This window comes from Phyllobates terribilis, unplaced genomic scaffold, assembly GCF_046119375.1.
Source record: "Phyllobates terribilis strain yellow unplaced genomic scaffold, ASM4611937v1 Scaffold_3__8_contigs__length_932513732, whole genome shotgun sequence".
Classification (NCBI taxonomy): domain Eukaryota; kingdom Metazoa; phylum Chordata; class Amphibia; order Anura; family Dendrobatidae; genus Phyllobates; species Phyllobates terribilis.
The window spans coordinates 524,979,822-524,991,919 of NW_027362763.1; the positions used below are offsets into that span (position 1 = coordinate 524,979,822).

Sequence of the window (12,098 nt, forward strand, 5' to 3'; positions counted from 1 at the left end):
CAAAAGTCAGGTCCAAAGTTCTGGGCTGTGAAATGATGATGAGGATCCCACATCCCTCCACAGCCCCTCACTGTGAACGCGTGAGATGTCATACTTTGAACTAAACCAACACTGTAGCCTCATTTGCTAAGCAGTTTTCCATCAGTAACATCACTGGAAACAGTAACTGCTTTGTAAATGATGTGGCAGAACTAATCTAATTCAGAGCGCGAAACTTGACATTAACTCACAAGATATGGCATTTTCACAGTAAGACTCTGAGATAGGGGAGCTGCATGCCCGGATCCTGCACCCTAGAAGATCTGATTGGTTTGGACTTTAATTATAAAGTTAAGTCCTTTAGTCTTTTGGGCATCCTTGTTAATAAGTTACCGTATATTTAGTCTGTGACTGACCAATGTTATTCTTAAATAAAAAGGGAAGGAAGCCACAAACAGGTATTCATTAAAGTCAATTAGGTCCTATTACTATTTCATAAATGTTTGTAAATTAAGCACTAAATACCTACTGTTTCTATTAATTCACTACCAAATCCAAGTGGAGTAATATTTTCATAAAATTTAACTTTTAAATATATAGTCATACTAAAATCCAAAACAGACAAACACATAAGTACCTAAGTTATTAAAACCAATCTGATACGGATACACATCAGCACTGTACTGTTGCTGCTACATCACTTTTGTACCTAGCTGTGGAACACACTAGATGTATTAACTGTTTATATGCTTAATACTGCCATTTATTGTAGTGGCTTTGGTTGCTTTTATTTTTCATTTAATTATTCGGAAGAAAAAGACTCAGGATATATAACCATGCACACCCAATGTTGGAAAAGTGAAAAAAATCTTTATTACATGATTACATTTAGACAACAAAAGAAAAAATTTTTAAAAGCATTTAAAACAGACAAAAACATGTGCAATCTTCATATGGGGGAATTCGATAATATGCATAAAAATAGCAATAAACCCCACTATGTTATGTGCCACAGGTATATTTTACATCACTTATATAACATTCGATTAATGTAGACCAACTAAGCAACCCTGGCTATAAATAGCACAGCACAACCAGTCAAAATATGTGTTTATGACAAAGCAAACCCCCCTAAATAATATAAGTGAATCAAGGAATGAGTAGGAGAGATGCTCTATTGGACCATCTCTCCTACTCATTCCTTGATTCACTTATATTATTTAGGGGGGTTTGCTTTGTCATAAACACATATTTTGACTGGTTGTGCTGTGCTATTTATAGCCAGGGTTGCTTAGTTGGTCTACATTAATCGAATGTTATATAAGTGATGTAAAATATACCTGTGGCACATAACATAGTGGGGTTTATTGCTATTTTTATGCATATTATCATGAATTCCCCCATATGAAGATTGCACATGTTTTTGTCTGTTTTAAATGCTTTTAAAAATTTTTTCTTTTATTGTCTAAATGTAATCATGTAATAAAGATTTTTTTCACTTTTCCAACATTGGGTGTGCATGGTTATATTTCCTGAGTCTTTTTCTTCCGAATAATTTTGTGTCTTTACATCAGGTTACTGTAGTACCCCTTTCTATTTGTGATTATTATTCCCCAGCAGTGCCCACTTTTTCTTTTTGTGTACTTGTATTTCTCATTTAATATCACCACTAATTTCCACACATCTATGGCACCTTGCTCCCAGTGCCTACTACTGTAATATTATATACCGTATTTTTCGGACTATAAGACTTTTTTGGAGGAAAGTGGGGGGGGGTGTGTATTATAGTCTGAATGTATATGGACTCTATATGGTGACTGTGGATGGTGTGGGGGAGCGGCAGTGGCGGTGGAGCGGGCACAGGAGGCAGGAGCCGTCTGCTGCAGCCTACACTGTGCCCGCTACTAAAGAATATGAATATTCACTGCTCCCGATGCCCATGGGCGTGTGGAGCACTGAATATTGATTTTCCTTAATAGCACTCACACTTTACCCGCAGCACGGCTCCTGCAGCAGCCGGTGGTCAGCATGCCCGCTATTAAAGTCCATGAATATTCACTACAACCCATGGGAGTGGGTTGTAGAGAATATTCATGGACTTTAAATAGCGGGCATGCTGACCACCATCTGCTGCAGGAGCCGTGCTGCGGGTACAGGGTGCGCGCTGTTAGGGAGAATGAATGATCACTGTTCCCCACGCACAAGCAGTGACTCTTCCAGCTCAGCACCTCACAGTGTGAGGGCGCATGGCATCATCGTCATGCAAGGCTCACACTGAGATCAGTGCTGGCTGCAGAGGAGGACACAGCGCTGGAACACAGGGAAGAAAGGTGAGTAGAACTAGTGTTTATTTTATTGTGTGCAGCATGGGATGGGGGGTACCAAGCATACCAGTAAGATGGATGAGGGGGACCATACATACCAGGAAGAAGGATGAGGGGGACCATACATACCAGGAAGAAGGATGAGGGGGACCATACATACCAGGAAGAAGGATGAGGAGGACCATACATACCAGGAAGAAGGATGAGGGGGACCATACATACCAGGAAGAAGGATGAGGGGGACCATACATACCAGGAAGAAGGATGAGGGGGACCATACATACCAGGAAGAAGGATGAGTGGGACCATACATACCAGGAACAGGGATGGGGGGGACCATACACATACATACCAGGAATAGGGATGAGGGGGACCATACACATACATACAAGTAAGAGGGATGAGGGGGACCATACATACCAGGAAAAGGGATCAGAGATGAATAGTGCCATGCATACCAGGATGAGGGGGGCCATGTATACTTGCATGAGGGGTGCCATGCATACCAGGATGGGTATGGGGGCCACGTATAACAGGAAGGAAGGGCCATATATACTAGGATGGAGGATATTAACAGAATTGGGGGACATTACCCCTATACCAGTGTCAGCAGCATACCCCCCTCCCCCATAACAGTGCATCATGACCACATTTTTTGCTTACACTTTTTTTTCTAGTTCCTCCTCTTAAACCTAGGTGCGTCTTATGGTCCGGTGCATCTTATAGTCTGAAAAATATGGTAGTTTGATTTTAGTAGTACTCGATTATTCAATGGATGCTCTCTGGTGCTGTAATTGTTATAGCCAAGGGCATCTTACTTATTTATTCAATCATTAAGCATTCCAATACACTTGAGTCTTGGTATGTTTACTCCACATGCTTACTATTATAATAGTCAGTGCCCTTTAGCTATTATAGCCCTACGCGTTTCATCAATCTATCATTCCTGATTTGATTCTTCAGGGGCTAGGCAGCTAATACGGTGTACCTAGTGCACAATATCATCAGATCACTGATGACTTTCACTAATATCTGTGTCCTTTGCCCTCACAGATTTATCCTAGCTCTTTATAAGCCCTTCTTAGAGTATTAACACCCTTTATTTCACAATTGGTTACACGCAGCCAATATTATCACGCCACAAGTTCTTCTATAGTATCTTGCTATAGTCACACTAACATTAATTATCATTAGTGACCTTATATCCTAATCTTTGGAGATTTTGTACGAAAGTGCACTTGCATAAAGTATGATGGTAAGACACAATTCCTAATGGAAATTATGAAAGACTAAGACAGGTTCTCAACATTTGAATGGCTGTGAGACAGTAAAAAGGCATTCTACAAAAACTACAGTTAAAATCAACTCTCAATAAAAGAGGTAAATGAAAGGGATTCATTAATGCCATAGGGACTAAACACCATAGTCGATAAATCCACCTACATTCTTTTTGCAGTAGAAACTGATCCCAGTATCCCCCTCTCATAGGTGGGCGTATCACTTCCACCACTTGGAACGGAGTTCAAATGGATTTGCTGGGTGTTTCTCCAACATATGTCGTAAAAATGTGGTATCCTCTCTTCTTCTAATACATCCAATATGTTCCAAAATCCATCGGCAGAACTCTGTTTTGGTCTTTCCGACTTAGTTGAGGGGACAACCACATGTTGCCATATAGACAACACCCTTCGTTCTGCAATTAGCAAACTCTCAGTTGGTGTAAGTCACATCAGTAGTGGCACTTACAAATGTTTTAGCCTTAATGACATATTCACAGGCTTTATAACTGCTACACTTGAATGTTCCCACGCTCTTGTTGGTTAGCCAAGTTCAATCAGATTTCAACTCCACGAACTGACTACGGTCCAACTAGTCTTTTAGGTTTCTCCCCCTCCTATATGTCATCATGGGCTTATCATGGAGTCGATCTCGTAGATCTTTGTCCGCTTTCAAGATATCCCAATAATCTCGCAATAAGCCAACTACCTCGTAATTCTGATCATCGCAAGTGCCCACCAAGCGAATGACACTGTCCCGTCTCTGGTCTCTCCTTTGGTGGCAGTAAGGAACTATGATTTTGATTAAGGGCATATCTGTAAGCATCGCCTAACACTTCACATGGGTATCCTTTTTGAAGGAAGTGGGTCTGCAGATCTTTTGATTTTGCTACATATTCCCCCATGCTGGAACAATTTCTCCTCAGCCTTAAATATTGGCCTTTGGGGATCCCTCGTCGTAGTGGTTCTGGGTGATAACTCTCCCATTAGAGCAAACTGTTTATTGCAGTTGTCTTCCGTAATAGAGTAGTTTCCAATGAGCCATCAGATGTTTTACCGATAGTGACATCCAGAAAATTGATATTATTCTCCTGGATTTTTTCAAGATGTGCAGTGTCAGACCATAGAATGAGGACATGATCAATATCATCAATATATCTCGCCCACAAAAGGATGGGCGAGGTATATTGCTCCATCTCCTCACTGAATACAAGTTGGTCCTCCCACCAACTTAGATAAAGGTGGGGTGAGGTAGATTGATGGGAGAGTAATCACCCAGAACCGCTATGACGAGTGATCCCCAAGGGCCAATATTTAAGGCTGAGGAGGAATTGTGTGTGAGGAAGACTAGCCTCTTTGCAGGGAACTGACTATTATAATGGTGAACATATGAAGTAAACATACCAAGAATCAAGTGTATTGGAATGCTTAATGATTGAATAAATAAGTAAGATGGCCTTGGCTATAACAATTAGCGCACCAGATAGCGTCCATTTAATAATAGAGTACTACTAAAATCAAATTATATAATTTTACAGTGGTAGGCACTGGGCACAAGGTGCCATAGATCTGTGGAAATTAGTGGTGATATTAAATGAAAAATAAAAGCAACCGAAGCCACTACAATAAATGACGGTATTAAGTATACAAACCGTCAATACATCTAGTGTGTTCCACAACTAGGTACAAAAGTGATACAACAGCATCAGTACAGTGCTGATGTGTATCCATATCAGATTGGTTTTAATAACTTAGGTATTTATGTGTTTGTTTTGGATTTTAGTATGAATGTATATTAAAAGTTTAATTTTATGAAAATATTTCTCCAAATTTGATTTGACAGTGAATTAATTTGCAGAATTTTTGGGGATACTTAAAAACATGATATAACGTGAATGGTACTTACGGTTTCTGTAAGAAAAAGTGACATGGTTGGATCCAAAAATCCTAAACATGCACTCAATGAAAATATAACCAAACACATCAACATGACCTTAGGTAGCTTCACCAAACTCCAAAAGGAATCTTTACCAGGTAAAGAATCTGCAATAAACATAAATATTGTAAATTAAAGTATATAATTTTTCGTCTTAGCTATTAGGGCTCTAAAGTAATAAGAATGTTATTAAAAGGGTTGTTCACATTTCAGGACAATTTGGTTTTACTAAAATGCATGCATTTTTGACTAAAAAAAAATATTTTGCACTTGGGTTTCATTCGAAAACTTGCACCATTTGCCTTCTATAGTCCCTGTGTTGTATTCGATTTTCAGCTCATTCTGCTGCAACAGACGTCAGTAAACCCGCATTACAACAGACAATGCAACATAGAGGCAATATAAGACAAATGGGAACAATTTTCTAATGAAACTTAAGTGCATAAAATTTGGATGGCATGCGCCTCTTAATGAATTCAGCACATCGTAAACCAGCGATCTCTTTATTAAGATTGGCAACATCAGTCGTAATAAAATCGGCTCTTTGAGATTCCCATGATTTTGTCACCACAGGTATGTCTTTTGGTGCTTATGAATGAGATGATTACCGTATTTTTCGGACTATAAGACGCACTTTTTTCCTCCAAAATTTTGGAGGAAAATGGGAGGTGAATCTTATAGTCCGAATGTTGGAGGGGGGTGTATATTTATGTGTGGTGTGAGGGGAGCGGTATCGGTGGAGGAGCGGGGCACAGGAGGCAGCAGCCGCCTACTGCAGCCTACACTGTCCCCGCTGCTAAAGAAAATGAATATTCACTGTTCCCCACGCCATCACCGGTCGCGTGACCCATCACATGACTAAATTACGTCATGGCAGGTCCTTTTTAGACCATCGCAAGCTGCCGACAAGCCAAGACGCATCGCTAAGGACACCGGGGGCCATCAGAAGGTAAGTATAATGTATATTTTTTATTTTATTCTTTTTTTTACAGGTACTATGGTACCCGGGTCCGGAGGAGAGTCTCCTCTTCTCCAAACCCGGGTACCATTCTTTGACGGTCACACTACATAAATCCATGCTGGTTGCATGGATTTATATAGTGTGACCAAGTTGTCAAGCACTTTCCAAGTGATGCTAAAATCGCTTGGAAAGCGCTTGACAACCCGCATGTGGAAATGCCAGTGTAGAACGCTTCACATCCGCACGTCCCTGGCAGGAAAAACGCATGTACAATCCGCATGTACAATCCGCATGCGTTTTTTCTGCCAGGGAGATGCAGTAACGCTCAGGAAAAATCCGGAGCATTTCTGCATCGTGGGCACATAGCCTAAGACATTTTTCCAGTTCATTTGAATTTAATTATTTAAAAATCATACAATTGGATTTTGTGATTTTTAATTTTAGATTTGGTCTCTCACAGTTGAAGTGTACCTATGATAAAAATTCATTCTTTTTAGGTGGAAAACTTGCAAAATTGGCAGTGTGTCAAATCCTTATTTTCCCCACATTAGATTATTCTAAAACCTCTTTATTATGCTCAGTATGGATGGTGTGTTTCAAGATGTGTAAGCTGCCCATGCAATAGGCCTAATGCAACCCCATATCAGAGGTGCAGGCTTTTGAACTGTGCGCTGGTAACAGGCTGGATCGTGCCACCTCTCGAGTCCAAAGGACACGACATCCACGTTTTCCATAAAGAACTTCACATTTTCATTAATCTGACCACAAAACAGTTTTCCTTTTTATCCTCAGTGCATTTTAAATGTGCTTTAGACTAGAGATGGCAGTATTTGTGGATTGTGTTGATATATGTTTTTTTCTTTGCATGATAGAGCTTTATCTTGCAATTGTGGATTGTACTGCAAATTGTATTCACAGACAATTTCTGGAAGTATCCCTGAGCCCATGCAATGATTTGCATTACGAAATCATTTAATGCAGTACCTGTAGATCACAAGCATCCAACACTGAACGTCAGATTTGTCCCTTGTGAACATGGATTTCTTCAGAATCTCTGAATCTTTTGATGATATTATGTACTGTAGTTTGTCGGATATTCAAAATCTTTGCAATTTTACGTTGAGGAACAGCTTTTTTTTAATTAGTTCTACAATTTTTAGATGCAAACATTCAAAGATTGGTGAACCCCTGACCATCTTTGCTTCTGAGAGGCTCTATAACATGTTTTTTTGTTTTGTTTTTTTTTTCACAGACATATGACTTCTTTGAAAATTGACCCTCCAGCTGTTTTTCACTAATAACACTTACTTTTCCAGTCTTTTGTTAACCCTGTTTCAACTTTTTTGAGATGTTATAAGAGATTTCCAAATAATTGCATTCTTGTTTTCTAGACATTTTGCACAGCGTCCACAATTTATTTGGAATTGGGTTCATAGAAAAATAATACTTGATATGGTTTCTTTATTAAATATTAAATTAAAATTATGTACACCGTATGGGGAATATTTATCAAGCTAAATGCAGTAAAAATCTGGCAAAATTTGCACCCTCACCAAAAAAAAAATACTTGACTGGCCTGATATTTTTTTTTTATTAAAGGATACAGGATTGTCAACAAGATTTCACCTCCAAAAGTATTTATATGCATATGTAGATCTTGCAAAGTCCAGCTATACCTTTAGCTAGAAAGTCTGTTCTCCATTACCAAGAAATCTGCATTTGAATGGCTATGCAAATGATACCGAAATGCTTTTAGTGTGTGGAAGCACTTCCCAAGCCTTTGCTCTCCCCAGGTATATTGTCCACCCAGTCAGGGGTGGATTAAGAGTAACAAGGGCCCCGGGCAGTTTAGAAGGCATGCCCCCCCCCCACACACACACACACACACCTGATGTATCACGTGACATGTCACATGATCCCCTGTGATAGATCATGTGATAGTTCACGTGAAATTAATTTGGCACAATATTAATAATAATAATTTAATGTTCTTTAGGCTGTGTGCCCACTATGCATTTTTTAAGCAATTCCGCTGCAGAAACGCTTAAAAAACGCTTGGTAGAAGGTCTGCCATGTTCCCCAATGATAATCCGCATGTGCTGTGCACATGCTGCGGAAATTTCCGCTGCGGATTATCATTGCAGAAAAATCCGCAGCACTACCAATTATTTTGCGGAACCGCGGTGCTTTCGCCGCCATTGACTTGCATTGGAACACATGAAATCCGCATCACTGCATCTGTACATGCAGAATCCATGCATTTCAATGTGCGGATGGTACCCGGGTTTGGAGAAGAGGAGACTCTCCTCCGGACATGGGTACCATAGAACCTGTAAAAAAAAAGAATAAAATAAATATTATACTTACCTTCTGATGGCCCCCGGTGTCTTTATCCGATGCGTCCTGGCTTGCCGGCAGCTCGCGATGGTCTGAAAAGGACCCGCCGTGACGTCATTTAGTCATGTGATGGGTCACGCAACCGCTGACGTCGGCAGGCCATCAGAAGGTAATTATATATTTATTTTTTACCATTCTTTTACGGTCACACTATATAAATCCATGCCGGTTGCATGGATTTACATAGTGTGACCAAGTTGTCAAGCACTTTCCAAGTGATGCTAAAATCGCTTGGAAAGCGCTTGTCAACCCGCATGCGGAAATGCATGTGAAGAACACTTCACATCCGCATGTCCCTGGCAGGAAAAACGCATGTACAATCCGCATGCGTTTTTTCTGCCAGGGAGATGCAGAAACGCTCAAAAAAAATCCAGAGCATTTCTGCATCGTGGACACATAGCTTTACATTAATTGTATGACTCAATATTGAGCACATATAGCCATCTATACACAGCAGGAGGCCGCGCGTAGCCATCTATACACAGCAGGAGGCCGCACGTAGCCATCTATACACAGCAGGAGGCCGCACGTCGCCACCTATACACAGCAGGAGGCCGCACGGCGCCATCTAGACACAGCAGGAGGCCGCACGGCGCCATCTAGACACAGCAGGAGGCCGAACGGCGCCATCTATACACAGCAGGAAGCCGCACGGCGCCATCTATACACAGCAGGCCGCACGGCGCCATCTATTCACAGCAGGAGGCCGCACGGCGCCATCTATACACAGCGGGAGGCCGCACGGCGCCATCTATACACAGCGGGAGGCCGTACGGCACCATCTATACACAGCGGGAGGCCGCACGGTGCCATCTATACACAGCGGGAGGCCGCACGGCGCCATCTATACACAGCGGAAGGCCGCACGGCGCCATCTATACACAGCGGGAGGCCGCACGGCGCCATCTATACACAGCGGGAGGCCGCACGGCGCCATCTATACACAGCGGGAGGCCGCACGGCGCCATCTATACACAGCGGGAGGCCGCACGGCGCCATCTATGCACAGCGGGAGGCCGCACGGCGCCATCTATGCACATCGGGAGGCCGCACGGCACCATCTATACACAGCGGGAAGCCGCACGGCTCCATCTATACACAGCGGGAGGCCGCACGGCGACACCCCCCCAGAGACAGCAGGAGGCCGCACGGCGCCATCAATACTCAGCAGGAGGCCGCACGCAGTCACGCACACAAACATATACAGACATATACAGTACATACACGCATAAACACATTTGAAACACAAAAATACATATAAACAGACATCACACAATGATATCTGCACACGCACACACACACACACACACACACACACACACACACACACACACACACACACACACACACACACACACACCATCCCCCAGCTCGGCTTCAGTCCTCCTGCTCTTTTCCGGTGCAGCACTGCAGGCCGGGTGCGCACTGCGTGATGTCACAGCTAGGAAAGACGGCCGCGCACAGGGCCGTGTCTCCTAGCAGTGACGCGGCCGGGCCAGCACAGGGAAGTTAACTGCTGCAGTGCTGGCCCGGCCGAAGAAGAAGCAGCGGCCATGCTGGGGGAGCGGTCCGGGGGCCCCCCGCCACTGTCTGCCGGTATGTGCTGCGACGCAGCACATATAATGAGGACAATCTGGCCATAGACACCCCGGAGCCCCGGGCCCCTTGAGGTTCGGGGCCCCGGGCGGTAGCCCAGATCGTCCTCATTATAATCCGCCTATGCACCCAGTACTGCCTTCTGTTTGACTGACAGCTCCTTTTCTGTTTGACTTCAAGAAATGGAGCAATCAGTCAAGTACGAGAAGACATCAGTGGGTAGGGCAAAAAGTCAAAGCGACAGTGACTTGGGAAGATCTTTGACATGCCAAAAGCCTGTCACTCTTATTTGCACATTGATTCAAATACGGATTTCTTGGTATTGGAGGAAATAACTGTCTAGGTAAAGGTTTGGCTGGACTTGTCTTAGCAAGATCAAAAGGTTCATATAAATAGTTTAGTGGTGAAATTCTGCTGACAGTTTCCCTTTTGAGTATAAATCTTTGTTTTTCAAAAGAACAGAAATGTACATTCAAATTACACAATAACAAATTAAAAGGTAAGGAATAGTTATAAAATATTAGCCAATATGAGGGCCAATTGTTCCATGTTCTCTGTAAATTGAAACATTTGTTGAAACAGAAAGAAATTACATGTTCCATAGTTTATTCATACGTAACGGTATTTTGCAGTTAAAAGTAAAAGTTGTATTCAATTTCTAGGACTTCAACATCAAAGATCTGACTGTTAATGTGTGATGTGCTAATGTGAAAGTTGCCCTTTCCTCAGTTTGAAATGTAATTAAGAAATGGCAGTTAACAGGAACAGTGAAGGTCAAAATAAGGTCTGGAAGACCAAACAAAATTTCAGTGAGAGCAGCTTGTATTGCTAGATAGGCAAATCAGAGCTCCCGCTTGACTGCAAAATACCTTCAGAAAGATTTAGCAGACTCTGGAGTTGTGGTACATTGTTCTACTGTCCATACACACCTGCACAAATATGGCCTTCATGGAAGTGTCATCAGAAGAAAACCTCTCCTGCTTCCTCAACATAAAATTCAGTGTCAGAAGTATGCAAAAAAAATCTAAACAAGCCTAATACATTTTGGAAACAAGTCCTGTGGACCGATGAGGTTAAAATAGAACTCTTTGGCCGCAATGATCAAAGGTATGTGTGGAGAAAAAAGGGCACAGAATTTCAGGAAAAGAACATCTCGCTAACCATTAAGCATGGGGGTGGATCAATCATGCTTTGGGGTTCTCTTGTAAACAATGGCACGGGGAAAATTTCACGGGTAGAGGGAAGAATGGATTCTATTACATTTCAACAAATTCTTCATGCAAACATAACACCATTTGGCTTCTACAAATGGATAATGATACTAAACACACGTCAAAATCCACAATAGACTACCTCAAAATTCAAAAGCTGAAGGTTTTACAATGACCCTCACAGTCCCCTGATCTGATCATCATTGAAAATCTGTGTCTATACCTCAAAATAGCAGTGCATGCAAGAAGACCCAGGAATCTCACAGAACTCGAAGAAATTTCCCAAGGAAGAATGGATGAAAATCCCTCAAACAAAAATTGAAAGACTCTTGGCAGGCTACAAAAAGCGTTTACAAGCTGCGATACTTGCAAAAGGGGGTGCTACTAGGTGCTAACCATTCAGGGTGCCCTATCTTT

At 42.1% G+C, this 12,098-nt stretch overlaps 1 protein-coding gene across 3 annotated transcripts in view; it reads right to left on the reverse strand.

The window, feature by feature from the left end:
* The window catches only part of SLC18B1 (solute carrier family 18 member B1), a 130,526-nt gene that overhangs the window by 64,814 nt on the left and 53,614 nt on the right, over positions 1-12,098 (reverse strand). For all 3 annotated transcript variants that reach the window (XM_073671265.1, XM_073671264.1, XM_073671263.1), the window contains one exon: positions 5,487-5,623. In XM_073671265.1, the coding sequence (XP_073527366.1) occupies positions 5,487-5,623 (137 nt within the window). The remainder of the gene's footprint in view (positions 1-5,486; positions 5,624-12,098) is intronic.